General features: G+C 40.5%; 1 protein-coding gene across 3 annotated transcripts; it reads left to right on the top strand.

Annotated features, from left to right (window-relative positions):
* Positions 1–1,054: 1,054 nt before the first annotated feature.
* On the top strand, positions 1,055–19,612 carry TTC5 (tetratricopeptide repeat domain 5). Of its 3 annotated transcripts, none has more exons than XM_063715419.1 (10): positions 1,055–1,206; positions 5,146–5,278; positions 6,307–6,518; positions 7,694–7,844; positions 8,254–8,345; positions 10,688–10,744; positions 11,283–11,429; positions 11,610–11,824; positions 16,609–16,753; positions 18,995–19,612. In XM_063715419.1, the coding sequence occupies exons 1-10, from the start codon at positions 1,156–1,158 to the stop codon at positions 19,112–19,114; spliced, it is 1,323 nt and encodes a 440-aa protein (XP_063571489.1). In that variant the 5' UTR covers positions 1,055–1,155; the 3' UTR covers positions 19,115–19,612. The 3 variants fall into 3 exon arrangements, with proteins under 3 accessions (XP_063571489.1, XP_063571490.1, XP_063571491.1); XM_063715421.1 differs by lacking the exon at positions 1,055–1,206 and adding an exon at positions 4,300–5,034; XM_063715420.1 differs by lacking the exon at positions 11,283–11,429.
* The last annotated feature ends 667 nt before the right edge of the window (positions 19,613–20,279 follow it).

Genomic DNA, 20,279 nt, shown 5'->3' with positions numbered 1-20,279 from the left:
TGGCGCCATTGCACTCCAGCCTGGGCTACGCAGTGAGACTCCATCTCAAAAAAAAAAAAAAAAAGTTTTAAAACATCCCTCCCTATTTTATAGCTAACGACATAGATTTATAGGTTACAATACAAACTATTTCCTTTATGTTGGAAAATGATTTGAGGAAATGATTTTATGTACGTTCATGATTTCTGCCTTGAACGTTTTGCTTCTTTGTTAGGTTCACAGAATCAGCTTGAAGCTGTAATTAAAACTAAAAAGGTAAAGCAAAACTGCCAGGAATATTACATGACACTTTAAAAGATTTATTCACAAGTTTAATTTATTCACAAGGTACAAACTTGAAAGTTACAAAAAAGGCATAGAGTGAAAAGTCTACCCCAGTTCACTAGTCACTCATTTTTGCTCCAGCCACTCACTTCTGCTCTTTGTAAGCAATAGTCTTGCCAGTCTTGCCAGTGTCTTGTGTCTCTTTCCAGAGACTATGTAGAAGAAAAAATAATTTTTTATTTAAAAATTATGTTTATATTTGAATAGGTGATACATATAGATGGCAAGAAAATTCAAAAGGGCAGGCAGTGAAAATTTTCTTCGCTCACCCACAGTTCCCCAGTTTCTGTGTTTCCCTCTGCAGAGACAGTCATCCTTTCTTATATATCCTTCTGGATGTTGTCTATAAATATGGAGGCATTTAGAGCATGGTGGTTTTTATGAGCCATCCCAAGTGTAGTATTTATTAAGATAGTGCATTAAAATGATAAAATTAATCATACATAGAAAATTATTGCAAAGTTTGGAAAAGATTGAGTAAAGTAGCTATTGTACTACATGGCTTTCGAAATTTCAAACAACACAGGTGTGCACTTCTTAAACTCTCTTCTTTATGGAGTATTATAATCTTAGTATAAATAAGTAGGAAGATATGAAACAAGAATATACAAATTAAGCTGAGGACATTTTGTTTCCAGGATCTGGGAAAGAAAGAAGTTTATGAACTCACAAGTGATTGTAGAGCATCTCTGTGGAAATGGTTAAGTTGGTTTGAAGCAAAGCCCTTCGGGGGCAGAAAAGCCTCCAGAGCGCCAGATGTCGCTGTGGTTCCGCGGTGAGAGAGGGCATGCGTCTTTGTGGTTATAAAGTTGGGGGTGGAGTGGCCGGGAGATGATGGCTGATGAAGAGGAAGAAGTCAAGCCGATCTTGCAGAAATTGCAGGTGGGGCCGTAGATTAAATTCTGTATGTGTTTTTGTTACTCCGAATGAAGCAGGGAGTCCAGTACTGCCCGCGAATTCCTCGGCACACACGCGAAGCTGCGTGCGTCTGTGTGGTTACTATAACAACCCTCGAGGGTGCAGCCACAGCCAGCCAGGGAGCCTCCCAGTGTGTTGGAACCCCCTGCTGCCGACCTGACTGCGATTAATTTCAGTCCTGTATGGAAGAGGATTTGTTGCTCCTGACTATTCATGTACATTTTTAGAGAGGACGTTGTTTTCTCGATTCATCCATAGCGAATAGCATATACGTGTGTGTGGCAGATCTGCATGAACTATTATCACGTTGTTTTGATCCCTACAAAAGCCATTTAACACCTTTCTGCTATGAATTTGGCAACAATCACGCTAATGACCTGCACTGCAAGTATCCTGGTTACTCCCCTTAGGATTGCAGTTTTGATTTCTTTCAACCTGTGTAATTCCACTTTGGGGTCTGATGCAGAGGGGTCCAGACTCCACGTAGTCCACAGGTGACCGTGCTTCTGAGTAAGACTAGTCTTTTGGACTTGGTAGGGAGGCGTTAACTAGTTGCTTGGGTCTTTGCCTTTAAGAACCCACGATTTTCCTTAAACCTCAGGAACTCAGTTCTTCGTTCTAAGACAGCCTGTAACTTAAGTATTAGAGAACTATGACAGGCTTGTAACTTGCCTAAAGGTGTTTAACGCACAAGTTTAAATATTGGTGAAATTTCTTTGTTCTTGAGTACATTAAAATAGTAACACTTTTTAGAGTGTTCCAGCTGATTTGGATTAACTTCATTTTATTCCCTAATTGTGACTGGCTGAAATCAGAGATTCTCAATTCTGGTTCTATATTAGAAACATTATTTGTGTATATATGTTTGTATATGCACAGAAAAAATCTGAAAAGGTATACAAATCAGTGGTTATCACTGAGGTTGTTTGGGGGAATGTTTTACTTTCTGTTTTTTACATGTATCTATTTGAATTTCAACAACTTACATGTATTGATTTTGCCATGAGAAAATAAGTTTCTAAAAACGTTCAGTCCAGGGGAAAACAAAACCAAACAATAAAACCAAACAACTTGAGTGTTTGGTTTAACAACTAAAACCAATCAATAAGCCCCTCTCTAAAACTCTTAATTTGCAGCCATGTTGAATGCAGGACAAAAGGAAATTGGCTGTAATTTTTTATGAGAATTGTCTTTTCCTAGGTTCATTTGTGGTAAATGTACTAAGCAGCTTGGGAGAGGATACTTCCGTTATCTTGGGGTGGGGTCGGTGCAGGAATGGAATAAAGGAGTGAAGTAGAGAAGAGGAAAAGGATTAGATAATGGTGTTGCTGTTCATGGAGATGGTGGTAAACTTTGATTTCATTGTTAAAGACATTTTAGTGTAAAAGGAATGTATAAAAGGATATTTCTCAAAGTGTGTTTTACAGTTTCATTACAGTCATCTGGGGTGCCTGTTAAAAATGTAGAATTTTGAGTTCTGCTAAACTGTTAAAATCAGAGTCTCTGCAGGCCGGGTCTTGGATATAATACATAAAATTTGAAAAGCATTACTGCAGAGGGTGCTAGTCTGTTCCCTTCATTCTGGATAGGATTTTAAATTAAGTATAGCACATATGTATTTGTTAGAACAGGGATAGTTAGTTAATTCAATCAAGTGTAGTGAATTAGAGCCTATCAATGTCCCAAGTCCCGTTCTGGTGCTCAGGTGTAGCTCGAAATAAAACAGATTAAAGCCCTTTCCCTCCTGGAGTTTACATTTCAGTGGTGGAGGCAGACAATAGACAATTAATGATAGGCCACATGATTTTAAATAAGTATGAAGAAAAATAAGAGTATGATTTAACAGTACAGGAGAGAAGGAAGGGATTCATTTGGGTTGAGTAATTAGGGAAAACCTTTCTGGAATTGATATTTGATCTAAGATCTAAATGATGATGAGGAATAAGTTATGCAGAGATCTGGAGAAAGTGTCCAGGCATAAGGGCTTCCAGGTGGGCTGAGCTTGATGGGTTTGAGAAACTGCATGAAGGTAACTCTGGCTTGAGTATTGTAGGAGAGAGAATGGTGAGAAGTGAAGTTTGTGTCAGGATGGGTGGTGGTAGGTCAGCTTGTACAGTCTTCTAGGTCATGATAAGGACTTGGGTTTTATTCTGTCTGCAACGGGAAACTATTTGAAGGTTTGTGATATGATGTAAGTTTTTTATAAGATCACTCCCACTACAGTGAGGAGAATGGGAGAGAAGAGAAACAAGATGACTGGTTAAGAAGCTCTTGCAGTCCAGGCAAGTAACGAAGCTGATGTCATCCAGGAATGGTCATAGTGAGACGGAGACAGGTGGATGAATTCAGGATGTGTTGTGAAGATTGTTGATTATACTCGATGGGAAGTGATTATATATTTCTGCTGCTATCTATTCAGTTTCAGGGAAGAATAGGGTATCTCTTATCTGAAATGCTTAGGACTAGAAGTTTTTTGGATTCTGGGTTTTTTTGAATTTTGGAATATCTGCATATACATAATGAGATAACTTGGGGATGGGACCCAAATCTAAATATGAAACTTGGTGGTTTATGCCTGTAGTCCCAGCACTTTGGGAGGCTGAGGTGGGAGCATTGCTTGAAATCAGGAGTTTGAGACCAGCCTGGGCAACCTACGAGACTGTCTCTTTTTGTTTTTTTTTTTTTTGAGACGGAGTCTCGCTCTGTTGCCAGTCTGGAGGGCAGTGGCGCGATCTTGGCTCACCGCAACCTCTGCCTCCCAGGTTCAAGCGATTCTCCTGCCTCAGCCTCCCGAGTAGGTGGGACTACAGGTGTGCGCCACCATGCCTGGCTAATTTTTGTATTTTTAGTAGAGACCGGGTTTCACCATGTTGGCCAGGATGGTTTCGATCTCTTCATGATCTGTCTGCCTTGGACTACCAAAGTGCTGGGATTACAGGCATGAGCCACCGCGCCTGGTGACCCTGTCTTTTAAAAAAGAAAAAAAAATTGTTTAATTTACACTTTATACACATAGGCTGAAAATAATTTGATACAATATTTTTAATAATTTTGTGCCTGAAACAATGTTTTGACTGCATTTTGACTGTGTGTCAGGTGTGGAATTTTCTACTTGTGGTGTCAGCGTTTCAAAAGTTTCGGATTTTGGAGGATTTCAGATTTTTGGATTAGGGATGCTTGACCTGTAGTAGAAAAGCTTTGCCTGGTATGACAGGAAGACTCAGGCATTTAAGAGGAAAGAGAATATTTATTTGTAAAAAATCCAAGACAGCCAGAAGATGGCTTGACAAAAAAATCAAACTAAACAAAACCACAATAAGCGTTTAAAAGAACAAAATGCTGCAAAAATACCAAAGTTACCAAGTTCAAATTGGTATGTTTGTGGTGGAAAACAATGACTCTCTAACATGTTTATTATATTCACAAAGGTTGTATTGTATTTTCAGATCTCAGCATATGAAAAATCAGGGATAAAATGGTTTTAGTTGAGAAGTCCAACTTTAAGGGTAAATTTCAAAGTGTTATTCTTTGAGGACCAGGATCATATAGAATGATCTACTCACTTTTAGTTTATCTTAAGTTGCAGTGTTTCCCTCCTCATGACTGTGGAATGTGAAGTGCTTAGTCATATTAGAAGCCCTGCTGAGGCAGAGAGAAAATGGTCATCACAGTACAGACACTGGCATGGGACAACATGGGACCATGAGAGCTGGCCTGGGGTACTGGCTGCTCTTCCTCATGATTTGTGGCATTTTGGTAAACCTGTCCACCTGCCTGTTGTGCCATTCATAGGTGAGAAAGAGAATTGGTATTTCTAGACCAAGAGCTGGTGTGGCTAGCCAGTTTCAAGTTTCCCTGTCCGGTGATCTCTCCACTTAATGGTTCCATTGTCATACTTTTTAGGAACTAGTGGATCAGCTCTATTCATTTCGAGACTGCTATTTCGAGACACATAGTGTTGAGGATGCTGGGAGGAAGCAACAGGATGTGCGGAAGGAGATGGAGAAGACCCTACAGCAGATGGAAGAAGTAGTGGGTATGAGCCCTAGAGATTGTACAAACCCCATCCTTCAGTGAAATGTGATTGACCTTTGCTCCCTCCTCATAGATTCTTTGGTATCCTATCTGTTACTGCTATAGGGTAGTACAACGTAATATTACTTCTCAGGGCCCCCGTGCAACCTTTCATTCCCTAAGCCAGTTTTCCTAAAATTTGATTATAGCAAATGGCATGAAATGAAAGAGCATACTTACTTGAACTATTGCAGTAATCTGACTTTCTGCCTCTAATTTCTTTTACTTTCAAATCCACTTATATAATACCATGGCCATGGCTATCATTCTGAATCTTTACTTCATGCATTTAACCTTATCCTCTCATCTGCCTTTTTGCTCAGGTATCTTTAAAGATTCCTGCTATTGACTGACTGAAATCTAACCCCCTTAACCTGGTATTTAAGTGTCCATTGTTTTACTCTGTTTTCTAACCTTATCTCTGACTAATTACTTGTAGAGGAACTTTCTGTTTCATCCAGGTTGAACCGTCTGTTCTCCCGTGAACATGGCCACATGTACTTCTGATTCTGTGTCTTTGTTTGTATCATTTTCTAACCTTGAGGGTCTTTTCTTCTCTCTCTCTCTCTATTTTGTTTTAACAATAACTATTTGTCCTGACTCATCTTCTCTTCACTTGTTAAGCCCATTCATTGTGCTAATGCCATATGTTCTTTTTCATGGTTTTAATTTTCCATGTTTATGCTTTGTCTTCTCCACCAGATTGTAAACCCCTCTAGGAAAGTTAGCAACCAAGCTGATCCTTGTAGATAGGGGCCCAAGAAACAGATGGCAGAAGCTCTAGAAATAGTGCTTTCTTTGTTGCCTAATTAGCTAACATAGCACTCTGCCTATGGTGAGCTTTCAATAAATGGTTTTTTGATGAATATTTTCCTCAACTCTTTTTATTCCTAAAACTGATGTGTAGTTATTTTTTGAGAGAAAGTGCCCTGGTCTTTAAGTGTAAGATTGCTTGTTTTTTCCCACTTTATCTTTTTTTCTTCCTCTTAGGTTCTGTCCAGGGCAAGGCACAAGTTCTAATGCTAACTGGGAAAGCACTAAATGTGACTCCTGACTATAGCCCTAAGGCTGAGGAGCTTCTGTCAAAGGCTGTGAAGCTGGAGCCCGAGCTGGTGGAAGCCTGGAACCAGCTGGGTGAGGTGTACTGGAAAAAAGGGGATGTTGCAGCTGCCCACACCTGCTTCTCAGGAGCCCTCACCCATGTGAGCTGCCCCCTATCCCTTTGGAAAGCACAGATGGGAAGGATGAATTTCTTTGGTTCTATGAGTTTCCCTAGGACGTGAATACCAGAGTAGAACTGAAATTGAACTAGGACAGAATCAGGAGGGAGGAAAGGTCAGAGAGCAGACCTGAATGAGGGAAATAGAGGCAGGGGCCTGGGAAAGGAAGATGATGATAGGATCAGGTTCAGGGAGAGAAAGGAAGTGAAGAAAAGCTAGCAGCTAAGCTGATCCTTATAGATGGGGGTTGAAGATACAGATGGCAGCAAGAATTTAGATGAAAAAATTAGGGCTGGATGTGGTAGCTTGCACCTAGCACTTTGAGAGGCCGAGGCAGGAGGATCACTTGAGCTCAGGAGTTTGAGACCAGCCTAGGCAACATGGTGAGACCTTGTCTCTACAAAAAAAAAAAAAAAAAAAAAAGTATATATATATATATATATATATATATATATATATGGACCAGACGTGGTGACTCATGGCTGTAATCCCAGCACTTTGGGCCCAAAGTGGGGAGATCATTTGAGGTCAGGAGTTCGAGACCAGCCTGGCCAACATGGTGAAACCTGCCTCTACCAAAAAATACAAAAATTAGCTGGGCATGGGATTGCGTTCCTGTAATCCCAGTTACTCAGGAGGCCAAGGCACGAGAATCACTTGAACCCAGGAGGTGGAGGTTGCTGTGAGCCGAGATCGTGCCACTGCACTCCTTCCTGGGCAACAGAGTGAGACCCTGTCACAAAAAGAAAAATACGGCCAGGCGCGGTGGTTCACACCTGTAATCCCGCGCTTTGGGAGGCTGAGGCGGGCAGATCACTTGAGGTCAGGAGTTCAAGACCAGCCTGGCCAACATGGTGAAACTCAGTCTCTACTAAAAATACAAAAATTAGCTGGGCATGGTGGTGCATACCTGTAGTCCCAGCTACTTGGGAAGCTGAGGCAGGAGAATGACTTAATTCGTGTGGCAAAGGTTGCAGTGAGCCGAGATCGTGCCATTGCACTTCAGCCTGGGTGACAGAGCAAGACTCCACCTCAAACAAAACAAAACAAAAAAATTAAAAAGGTAAAAAATTAGATTTAGAAGATTGAGTTCAGAATAGATCTGGAAAGGGGAGGTAGAATCAGGAAGATTGAGTATGTGCCTTTTCTATTTGCAGTGCAGAAACAAAGTCTCCTTGCAAAACCTGTCAATGGTGCTTCGCCAGCTGCGGACTGACACTGAAGATGAACATTCTCACCATGTCATGGACAGTGTCCGACAGGCTAAGTTGGCTGTTCAGATGGATGTCCGTGATGGCCGCTCCTGGTGTGAGTGCTCTCAAAAGATCTCCAACAGGTTTCTAGAGCAGATGTTTTCAATCAGAGCAACATTTGCAGTCCATCTTTTGAGTCTGATTCTGAGGTTTAAGCCAGAGAGGGCATCTTTGTTTTGAAGACACACAAAAGACATTTTGGGGAACTGCTTTTCTAGGAACTCTTCGGTCTTTTGATCCTAGTTTTCATGTAAGCAAGGCAGGGCTTTTGTACAGTCTGTTCAAATTTCAATTTGGTGTCCTTGGTGCTCTATCCTAGTGGAATTTTGGGTATACTAAGTATCGTGTCATTCCTGGTTTGGGTTTCTTGTGGGACCTTTCAAATATACTTTCAAGAATGATCAAAATAAGTCATATCTTGAACTTGGATTCTGAGATGATTTGTCACTGTGTTTCTCTTTCAGATATTCTTGGGAATTCATATCTTTCCCTTTACTTCTCTACTGGCCAGAACCCTAAGATCTCCCAGCAAGCCCTCAGTGCCTATGCCCAAGCAGTAAGTACTTATGGTCACCAGGCCAGATGAATAGGCAACAACAGAAACAAAAGCATTGTTCAGTCTTCTTTGTGGCCCTTTAGCAAGCATCATGGGCAGTGGCAGTGTTTGCTGGCATCTCATTTTTGTGATTTTGCAAAGATGTGTCTGCAGAGATGACTGACTTCTTATAACTTGAGTGTTAGGAACCACTTGCATTATGTTGCATTGGTGCTGGATAGCTCCTTGACCTGTCTAGGTTTCTTACACACATATATAACCAAATCACAGAGCTGCCTCAACGTGTTCATCTTTTTTTAATGGGAAAAAAGCCTATTAAAATAATGCTTATTAATATTTTTGTACATTCATTTTAAAGAACAGTGAAAACTTATACTTCAGTGTAAATTAAGTGCTATCCCCAGATTAACAGTTAGATAATATTATGGCTCTGGATTTCCCATGGGCTAAAAGAGAAAACAATGTGTAGCTTGTTCTGTGTCATTTCCTAGGAATTAAGTGAATTAGGTTATTTAGGTTTTCAAGTAATTTATTTAGGTTTTCAAGCATTTTAATGTTGATGGGTATTTGCATAGGGCTTTCCCTCAGACTTTGAGTGCCTTTTTTCTCATTATTAGAATTGTCTTCTGACTTCACATTGGTCCTCTGAGCACTTTTTATTTAGCTCTCATATTTACCTTTCTTCTTTTGCTTCTCTTGATATAGAGAATTGCTTTTTAGCTTATCATTACTTATTCTGCTCCCTGTGGTAGAATAAAGAACACAGTTACTGTATGTTCATGTTTGCAATTCAGGGACTGCCCTTTTAAATTTGTTTTTCACCCCCTCCTGCCACCCTCCCCGCAACTCTACCTTTGACTTTAAACTGCCCTTTTTCAGTCACGGAACTTTTAGAGCAATTATATTTTACTCTAATTTCTTAATTTGGTGAATATTTACATTTTAAAGAATAGTGTGGTATATTCCTTCAACATTTTGTATTTGGCTTCTGCTAAATAGTCACTTTTTAATGTTTTTTTTTTTTGAGGCGCAGTCTCACTCTGCCATCCAGGCTGGAGTGCAGTGGCACGATCTCGGCTCACTGCAACCTCCGTCTCCCAGGTTCAAGTGATGCTCCTGCCTCAGCCTCTGGAGTAGCTGGTGTTACAGGCACGCGCCACCATGCCTGCCTAATTTTTGTATTTTTAGTAGAGACGGGGTTTCACCATGTTGGCCAGGCTGGTCTTGAACTCTTGACCTCAGGTGATCCGTCAGCCTCGGTCTCCCAAAGTGTTGGGATTGCAAGTGTGAGCCACCGTGCCTGGTCATCTCTTTTTAATCTGAAGTTTTTCGCCCAGACCTGCATTTGTAAACGTATCTGAACCAACCATTTAAACAATTCATGTTGTTTGTGCTTTTACAATGCGCCAGGTAATGAAGAGAATTAAAAAAATACAATAAGCATAGTCATGAACATAGCCAGCAGTTGCTTCACAGCGCACGGTCTGCACTGTCTTGTGGTGTCTGGCTATCTATTTTATCTGTTTAAAAAAAAAACTTTTTCTGGCCATTTATTTTAGTTAGAGTCTGAATTTGGCTTTCTATGTGTGTTTTAAGGGAACTTGGATGTAGAAACATGATTCCGCATGTGTCTGGAGCCAGGTTTATGGGCAGAGGAAATGCATTAAATGAACACCATTTCTATCCTAGCCTTTCTTCATTTATTACCAGCACTTCACTATTTAAATTTTTAAAAGTCAAAATGATTTCACCTATTTCATTCATTTATTTATTTTTCTGAGATGAAGTCTCACTCTGTCACCCAGGCTCGAGTGCAGTGGTGCGATCTCGGCTCACTGCAACCTCCACCTCCCGTGTTAAAACAATTCTGCCTCAGCCTCCTGAGTAGCTGGAATTACAGGTGCATGCCACCATGCCTAGCTAATTTTTGTATTTTTAGTAGAGACAGTGTTTCACCAGGTTGGCCAGTCTGGTCTTGAGCTCCTGACCTCAGGTGATCTGCTGGCTTTGGCTTTCCAAAGTGCTGGGATTACAGGCGTGAGCCACTGTGCCCGGCCCACATATTTCATTTATATAAAGATTTATTCTATCTTTATAATACTACATGGATAAATTATAATAATATTTTAAAGTCTCACACATACAAAAACACTTATATCCCTAAGGTTTTAGGGACTAAGATACCCACACTGTTATACGGTAGCTGCTTCTGTGGTATAGATAACATTTTGGCAAGGAAGAAACTTCCATTTCTCTAGAAAGAGGAGGCGTAGGACATGTTGGGCATGTCAGTCCTTAACATTGAGACAGGATCCACTGATAATCTTTTCATCCCATTATAGGAGAAGGTTGACAGAAAAGCTTCTAGCAATCCTGACCTTCATCTGAACAGGGCGACGGTAAGACCTTTGGGGTGTAGTCATCTGAGGGTCAAATAAATAAGACACCTAGGTCTTAACTTGTGAGGATAACTGAGTTTGCATAGGGACAAGATTGGGTACAGACTGCGAGAGGAAAGCCATGCTATTTTTATAAATAGCTAGCTCGGTTTGGCTTCAGTATCTGGTGTAGTCACTGGAGGGAAAGGAGAAGGGGCTTAGGAGGTGGAAGAATATGTAGAGAGTGGGGGGATCTTTTAGAAGACTTCTGAAATGTTAAGTAAATATAAAGGTCAAGTGACCCAATATATACAACTTAACTATTTTAGAGTTTGGAAATTAGCTTCTTTGAAATGATTCCATCTTTGGGGTTGTGATCATCTTGGCTAGGAAGAAAGATGTAAGGTGTTACCAGCTCTTCAGGCTGTTTGTTGTAGCACAGGAAAATAACCAGGAAGGAAAACAGTTTATTTCTCTAGATTCCTAGCCCATGGTGCCATTATTCCTTCGGGATAGTTTGTTTGGATATACTTATAATTGGGATATACTTCTTGTACAGTTGCATAAATATGAAGAGAGTTATGGGGAGGCCCTGGAGGGCTTCTCTCGGGCTGCAGCCCTGGACCCTGCCTGGCCAGAGCCCCGGCAACGAGAGCAACAACTTCTGGAATTCCTGGATAGATTAACCAGCCTCCTTGAGAGTAAGGTAAAAATGTCTGAAGGGCTGAATTCTACTTTTTAAAAAAATTTTTGCCATGGGTCAATAAAATAAGAATAAATAGGTTTAGGAGGTAGTGATCCTATAGAAGTGGATTGGAGGGAAGGATTAGAATCTCAAGGAAGGCGACTAGTTTTCAGCTTCTTACCTATTTCCCCTTCTTTGCAGGGAAAGGTGAAGACCAAAAAGCTGCAGAGCATGCTGGGAAGCTTGCGCCCAGCCCATCTAGGCCCTTGCGGTGATGGGCACTATCAGTCAGCCTCTGGGCAGAAAGTGACCCTGGAGCTCAAGCCACTGAGTACGCTTCAGCCTGGGGTGAACAGCGGTGCCGTCATCCTGGGAAAGGTGGTATTTAGCCTTACCACAGAGGAGAAAGTCCCCTTGTGAGTTTCTCTTGGATTTCCCCCGTTTTACCCTTTTGAACTAATTGCTCTCACTTTCTGTTCTTTCCCTGGCAGTTGAGGAGATTGTCAGTGGTCACAGATTTGTGACTTCTGATTTCCTTCTGTGACTGTCCCATGGGCAGATATTGTCTGGGTGATGTTTAACAATCTTTTGATCAGAGGCTTTTGTAGATTCTGTCACTGCCCATTTTTATCCCTGAGTTTGGTGCTATGTGGATTCCTATAACCATAGTTGAAATTTGGCAGGACATATTTTTTTGTAAGACAGAAACCTCAAAATTCTTCTGTCCCTTTGCATTTTCATGATCATAGAAGTTGAAGGAGGACAAATTCTTAGTCCTGTTTGTACTTAGGTATACTTAGGCAGTTCTGAATTGTGAGCTTTGAGTTATAATTTAAAGTCTGGTTGGGAGATTGTCTTAGATGTCATTCAACAAATATTTATTGAGTGTGTAGTATATGTGTCATAGGGAGTGAGAAAAAAGAAATGTAAAGGACCCAGGTGCAGGTGCGTCTAGCAGCAGAGGAAATGAATTAAGAATATTTATTTAGAAAATTTTTGGATCTTGAAAAGTTAGGGTTTAGTGAATGCCACCACTCCTTGGTCCTTCACTCACTTCCTAATCCCTGGTCGACTGGTTTCCCTTTCTCTTTTCTACTGAAATTGTTATTTTCCTAGGATCACCATTGTCTTTCTAGGCACTGGATCCAGCAACTTCTATTGCGTGGTTCCAAAACATTTTGACTTATCTCTCACTATTGCCTTTCACATCCCTTCTGTTCCATCTAAACAGAAATATTCACAATTCCCATTATATGCCCCAGCTTTCTCCATGGCATTTTCTAGGGGTTTGTGTGTTTGATGAGTTGAAGGGCAAAAAGATAGTTGAGAACAGTTTAGTTAACTAGAGCAAATCCTAGAGCTGAGAAGAATTAGAAAGGGATATAGACAAAGGTAGGTTTTGGAGGACCTTGAGAACAAATAGATATTTTGCCACTTCTTGGTTTCTCTTTTTCTGCCCAACTTTTAAATCTTAGGTTCCGAGGACTCTATTTTTGTTTTTTTCCTTTTTTCTCTTTATACCAGGATGGCCTATAGTTGCCAACTTTGATCACTTATCAGTGGTTGCCTGACATACTGTGTAGAAGGATTCCGAGGCTTTGACTGGATTCATCAGGAGAGTGCATTGCTTGATTGCAAAATTTCCTGTGAATTCAGGTGTGTCACGTGATGGCATGAGTGTGATTCTTCTCCATCCTATCTATAGATCATCTTGCCTTGTGATGGCATATAAACCCAAGGCTTTGGCAGCCTCCTATATGCTCACAGATATATCTCCAGCCCAAGCTTCATTTCCAAGTGTTGGATTCCTATAACCAACTGCCTCTGGGTTCCAATAAGAAATCTCTAACTCACTATTTCAGTATTACTCACCTAAATCTTTCTCTGTAAACCTGCTTCTCCTCCTGGATTCCTTGTGAATGAATGGTATCACCTCTCAGTCACTTGATTAAGACTTTTGGAAAAATAGGCTTCTCCATTCTCCAAAAATATTTGCCTTTTTTGTCCTATAGACTTGACTTCTCTGTGTTTACCACCTTAATTCACCCCCTTATCACTTCTCCAAATAGGTCTCCCTGATTCTCTGGTTTTCTCCAGTGTTCCACAGTGCTGCCAGAGAAATGTTTCTTAGATGTAAATCTGAAAGTTGCTACTTCTTATTTAAGATCCCTTACTGGTACTATATGTAGCTTTTAGGATAAAGTGTGAACTACTTAGCTTAGCATACAAAGTCCTTCATGATTTGCTCCCTGCTTCTCTTCCCATTATCTTCTGTCTCTTTCCCACCTGTGCCTTTTGTTTCAACCGTGGAACAATTTTGTTGGTTTTAGAGCAGCTGTTTTCCTGCCTCTGTGTCTTACATGCAGTTACTCTGCCTGGATAATCTCTACCTTCTTCTTGGCATAGCTAACATCCTCTTCTGCCCCCAACATTTTGTTATAAAAATTTTTGAACATACAGCTAAGTTGAAAGAATTTTACATTAAACATTTGTGTTCTCAGCCACTTACATTCTACCATTAACATTTTATTTTACTTAGCTTATTACATATCAGTCTGTTTATCCTGCTATCAGAGTAAATTGCAGAGATCAATATACTTTACATACTTCAGCATGCAGTCATTGACTCATACATTAGCATGAGTTCAGTATTTGTTTCAATTTTTTCTTTTTATGTAAAATTTACATACAATGAAATGTACAATTTTAAGCTTACATTTCATAGCTTTTAACAAATGGAAAATATCTGTATAACACAAATAGAGATCATTACCACCATTCCGGGAAGTTCCCTCATGTTCCCTCCAAGTCAATCTCTGTTCCTATCCCCTCAGAGGTTTTTAAAATTTTTACCGAGGATTAATTTTTCTCTTTTAACCCAGCTGGTTTTTTACCCTTTAAGATTCACTTAGAGCGTCACCTCTTCCAGGAAATCTTCCTGCTTTCCAATTTTGATTTAGATATTTCTCCCCTGGGCTCCCACAGTCCAATCTGTGGCTTCATTGAATTCAGCACAAGGGAAAAGCTATTCTAGCACCAATCACACTGTGCTGTAAGCGATGACTTCATTGTCTGACTCCTGCTAGACTGTAGGTCATTCATAGCTGGATTGGTACACTGTGCTGTAAGTGATGACTTCATTGTCTGACTCCTGCTAGACTATGGGCCATTCATAGCTGGATTGGTACACTGTGCTGTAAGCGATGACTTCATTGTCTGACTCCTGCTAGACTATGGGTCATTCATAGCTGGATTGGTACACTGTGCTGTAAGCGATGACTTCATTGTCTGACTCCTGCTAGACTATGGGTCATTCATAGCTGGATTGGTACACTGTGCTGTAAGTGATGACTTCATTGTCTGACTCCTGCTAGACTATGGGCCATTCATAGCTGGATTGGTACACTGTGCTGTAAGTGATGACTTCATTGTCTGACTCCTGCTAGACTATGGGCCATTCATAGCTGGATTGGTACACTGTGCTGTAAGCGATGACTTCATTGTCTGACTCCTGCTAGACTGTAGGTCATTCATAGCTGGATTGGTACACTGTGCTGTAAGCGATGACTTCATTGTCTGACTCCTGCTAGACTATGGGCCATTCATAGCTGGATTGGTACACTGTGCTGTAAGCGATGACTTCATTGTCTGACTCCTGCTAGACTATAGGTCATTCATAGCTGGATTGGTACACTGTGCTGTAAGTGATGACTTCATTGTCTGACTCCTGCTAGACTGTAGGTCATTCATAGCTGGATTGGTACACTGTGCTGTAAGCGATGACTTCATTGTCTGACTCCTGCTAGACTGTAGGTCATTCATAGCTGGATTGGTACACTGTGCTGTAAGCGATGACTTCATTGTCTGACTCCTGCTAGACTATGGGCCATTCATAGCTGGATTGGTACACTGTGCTGTAAGCGATGACTTCATTGTCTGACTCCTGCTAGACTATAGGTCATTCATAGCTGGATTGGTACACTGTGCTGTAAGTGATGACTTCATTGTCTGACTCCTGCTAGACTGTAGGTCATTCATAGCTGGATTGGTACACTGTGCTGTAAGCGATGACTTCATTGTCTGACTCCTGCTAGACTATGGGCCATTCATAGCTGGATTGGTACACTGTGCTGTAAGCGATGACTTCATTGTCTGACTCCTGCTAGACTGTAGGTCATTCATAGCTGGATTGGTACACTGTGCTGTAAGTGATGACTTCATTGTCTGACTCCTGCTAGACTGTAGGTCATTCATAGCTGGATTGGTACACTGTGCTGTAAGCGATGACTTCATTGTCTGACTCCTGCTAGACTGTAGGTCATTCATAGCTGGATTGGTACACTGTGCTGTAAGCGATGACTTCATTGTCTGACTCCTGCTAGACTATGGGCCATTCATAGCTGGATTGGTACACTGTGCTGTAAGCGATGACTTCATTGTCTGACTCCTGCTAGACTGTAGGTCATTCATAGCTGGATTGGTACACTGTGCTGTAAGCGATGACTTCATTGTCTGACTCCTGCTAGACTATGGGCCATTCATAGCTGGATTGGTACACTGTGCTGTAAGTGATGACTTCATTGTCTGACTCCTGCTAGACTATAGGTCATTCATAGCTGGATTGGTACACTGTGCTGTAAGCGATGACTTCATTGTCTGACTCCTGCTAGACTGTAGGTCATTCATAGCTGGATTGGTATCTTACTGCTAAACACAATGCCTGGCACATACGTAGTATTCGGTGAAAGTCTGTGGAATTAAACTACACAGACAGTGATGGTTAGAGGCTTTGGTTAAGGGTATGATAGTTAAATTGATAGATCAGGAATAATGTTACAACTGTAACATGTTGGTCTAGTTCATCATTAATATTTGTTGAATGGCTTCAGTGTGCTTTGTCCTAAGTTCTTATCAGAGTGACTCATGAGTTTCAGAAAAATGAAGACTCAGATGTACAAAGTGGAGGATGGTACCTCTCATAGGTTTTCTGAGTAACTGAGAAAAAGCATTTGTTTATTTTGCTAGTATTTTATTTTTAAAATTTAATTAACTAAGTTAAATTTTATATTTTATTTTAATTACCTATCACTGACTTTAAGTCCAGCATTTTGCTAGTATTTTTAAACCACTGTTTCTGCTCTTCTTTCCTACCCACATACCTTTTTGTTTTCCTCTCTCCTAATCTGTCTTTACTTGGCAGTACATTTGGCCTGGTAGATTCAGATGGACCTTGCTATGCAGTGATGGTGTACAATATAGTGCAGAGCTGGGGAGTGCTCATTGGAGACTCTGTAGCCATCCCTGAGCCCAACCTGCGACTTCACCGAATTCAGCACAAAGGAAAGGTGAGCAATGGCTAGGATTCTCTTCCAACTCGTAGGCTCTAAAAGTAGAACCAAGCTTCTCTTTTTATAAAAGATATAGGAATAATTATATGTGAGTATGTGTGTAGGCTATGTGTATATATATTTGTGTGTATATTTTTATATATATATATATTTTACTAAAAAGGTAAACTGGTAAGCAAAAAAATAAAAAAATGGAGTGAAATATTGTCACTCAGGTGTTATATTATCACTCAGATATTACTGCCTTTTAACTTACTGTTAACAGTTTGGTGTATATACCTGAAGTCTTTTCTTTTCACAAATATATACACATATATTTATGTCTATATTTTAAATCATTAGTGAGATATTATATGCAAATGTTTGTGAATGTTTCCTATGTTTTTACATATTTCACCACATTGAGTAGACACGGGGTGATGAAGATGGTAATGATAGTTAACATTTATTTAACACTTAATTGAGTGCTAGACACTGTGCTAAGGGTTTTTATTACCTGCCTTGCCCCATTCAATTCTTCCAAAAACCTTATGAATGTAGATATTTAACTACTGTTTAACCATTTAGATCAGGGGTTGGCAAAGCCCATTGACCAAATCTGGCTCACTGCTTGTTTTTATTAATAATGGTTTCTAGGCTGGGCATGGTGGCTCATGCGTAAAATCCCAGCACTTTGGAAGGCCAAGGTGGGAGGATCACTTGAGTCCAGGAGTTTAAGACTAGCCTGGGCAACATAGTGAGACCCTGTCTCTACAAAAAAATGTTAAAAAACTTAGCCAGGTATGGTAGCACATGCCTGTAGTCCCAGCTACTAAGGAGGTTGAAGTGAGAGACCCACTTTATCTCAGGAGTTTGAGGCTGCAGTAAGCCATTATTGTCCCATTGCATGCCAGCCCGGGTGATAGAGGAAGTCTTTGCCTCAAAAAAAAAAAAAGAAAAAAAAGAGAATGGTTTCTGTGTTCTTAAATGAAAAAAATTGACAGAAGCATAATATTTTGTGATATGTGAAAATTACAGGAAATTCAGATTTCAGTGTCCACAAATAAAGCTTTATTGGAACACAGCCACACTCATTTGCTCTTTTTGCACTATAGTGGTCAGAGGTGACTTGTTCTGTAACAGAGACCATATGACTTACAAAGCCTAAAATATTTACTATCTGGCCCTTTACAGAAAGACTTTGATGACCTCAGATCTAGATTAGTACTTTTATAATAGAAAAAAAAATTAGAAACACAGTGAGGATTTTTATATCTTTGCTTGTATCTGTGATTAGTTCCTTAAATGAATTTCTAATGTAGATTCCTGGGTCCAAAGGGTATGCAGAATTCTGAGGCTTTTGATACATATTGCCAAATAATTCTTTGGAAAATTGTACTAGTTAGTTGTCACTACCAACAGTGGATGTAAATAAGTGTTTCTCTGTAGTTTTTTTCTCAACTCTGGTTGGAAACCTTTGAAAAATTATTTTCTAATTTTACATGGAAAATATAGCATGAATATTAATTTATATTTATTGTATAAATTGTCATTTTTTGTGTCACTTGTCGATATTTCTGTGAAGACTTAAAAAAAATTGGTTTATGAGAACTTTTAAATTTACTTTACTTGGACTTAAAAGAGCCTGCCTCTCATTGCCATATTTTTTGGATGAAGATTATTTAACATGTTTTACAACTTAAAATACACTTGAACTGATAAAGTGAGCTGGTACCCTTTTTGTTATTAGGAAAACGGCTACATTCTGTTTCATACTCTATTTCCTCCTCTTGATATAAAAAAGAGAATTAACTTTAATTTGTATTTGGTGGATTAAATTAGGACCTAATAAATATTTGGACTGAGATTTTCTTAGGATTCCCACTGGCTCTGGTCGGCTGCTATGTGTATCTAGTTAATTATCAGGAAACACCGCGGGAAAAGGCAGATTCTGTGAGAGTTGGTTGCATTCTTTTGTTAGGCAATGCCAGGAACCTGCCTTTTTTGGATCAAAGAGCTGTCTCATTCTTGTAGTGGCACTACATGACCTTACATGCTCCATGTTTTCCTTCTGAAGATTGAAAACTTTGGGAAAATTTCGTCCCCTTTGTTAGCTCAGTTTTGTCTGATGTGAGATGGAAGTAGAGGGGGTATACAACGTGGGAGGTGGTGCAGAAAGTTGCAAGTGGTGTATCCCCATGTTGGAGCTTTTTCCATCTTGGAATCTGTAGTGAACCTTTGTCTGTCTGTCTTTTCTAGGACTATTCCTTTTCCAGCGTTCGAGTGGAGACGCCCCTCCTGCTAGTGGTGAATGGGAAGCCTCAGGGATCCAGCAGCCAGGCTGTTGCCGCAGTGGCATCGCGACCACAGTGTGAATGACCTTCTTTGACTTGCGTGCTCAACAGGGAGTGGAGGAGAGGAGACAAGGCCCTGGACAGCCGGTCCAGCCACACCCAGTGATTCAGCAGGGATGGGAGGAATGTTTTAAATGAAGACTTTCTCTTTCCCTGCCTGTATTACACTTCGTATCTCTTCTGTCTCCTCTGTCCTCATCACGTTCCAGCTCTCTCCAGGGCCACATACTCTTCTGGCATATCTCTCCTGTCTCTTCCACTGCTCTCTATGTTTTAAGCAAAGAGCATGGAATTGGTAGAAGTCTTGGGATCTTGCCATGGGACAGAGTCCCCAAGGTTCCTGTTGTTGCCTCCTTCCTAAGCCTCATATGTATATATCAGTTCAGTATTTATTGCTAAAGGAGGGGGCTTAATTTTGTAATGGCTTTTATTTTTAGCAATTTTTATTTTTATTTTTGAAATTTAGGTCCTTCCACTTCTTGGGGGCTGGAACAGAATTAAATTTGTTTGGAAAAAAAAAAAATAACCACGTAGTTTGGCCTACTTTATTCTCCCTAGGCTTGTATTCTTGGTTTTAGGATCCCTTCAATTTATTGGAGTAATACCCCCGTTTTTTTCTTTATACAAAGTAGTTTATTTCTCTCCCAGTTAAAAGAATTCCAACAATAGACAGCCCAAGGCAGGAATGGCAACTCCACAAAGTTGTTAGAGACCAGCTTTCTTCCATTTTCCCATTGTGTCATTCCCTAGGGGTGGTCTTCACTATGGTCCAAGATGACAGAGCAATACTGTTCTAATAGTGTTACTAGGCTGAAGGACCAGAGAGAGTTAGATACTCAGTTTCTTTAGAGTCTAGTGACATGTTTTATAACAGTTTATCTTAATATCCTTGTAAAATGGAGAAATGTGAGTGAGGATCAATAACCAATTGAATTGGCCGGGCACGGTGGCTCACGCCTGTAATCCCACCACTTTGGGAGTCCAAGGCGGGTGGATCACGAGGTCAGGAGTTCAAGACCAGCCTGGCTAAGATGGCGAAACTCCGTCTCTACTAAAAACACAAAAATTAGCTGGGCGTGGTGGCAGGCACCTGTAATCACAGCTACTGGGGAGGCTGAGGCAGAGAATTGCTTGAACCTGGGAGATGGAGGTTGCATTGAGCCGAGATCGCGCCACTGCACTCCAGCCTG

The sequence above is a fragment of the Pongo abelii genome, chromosome 15 (assembly GCF_028885655.2).
Source record: "Pongo abelii isolate AG06213 chromosome 15, NHGRI_mPonAbe1-v2.0_pri, whole genome shotgun sequence".
NCBI lineage: Eukaryota > Metazoa > Chordata > Mammalia > Primates > Hominidae > Pongo > Pongo abelii.
This window is presented reverse-complemented; position numbering and strand designations above follow the sequence as displayed.

What these genes read in the sequence shown, in the direction of transcription:
- TTC5 (XM_063715419.1), top strand. Translation starts at nt 1,156, where the DNA reads ATGATGGCTGATGAAGAGGAAGAAGTCAAGCCGATCTTGCAGAAATTG. An exon ending in TCTCAGGAGCCCTCACCCAT is followed by an intron (nt 6,519 to 7,693) that starts GTGAGCTGCCCC and finishes TTCTATTTGCAG; the next exon opens with TGCAGAAACAAAGTCTCCTT. An exon ending in TCAGTGCCTATGCCCAAGCA is followed by an intron (nt 8,346 to 10,687) that starts GTAAGTACTTAT and finishes ATCCCATTATAG; the next exon opens with GAGAAGGTTGACAGAAAAGC.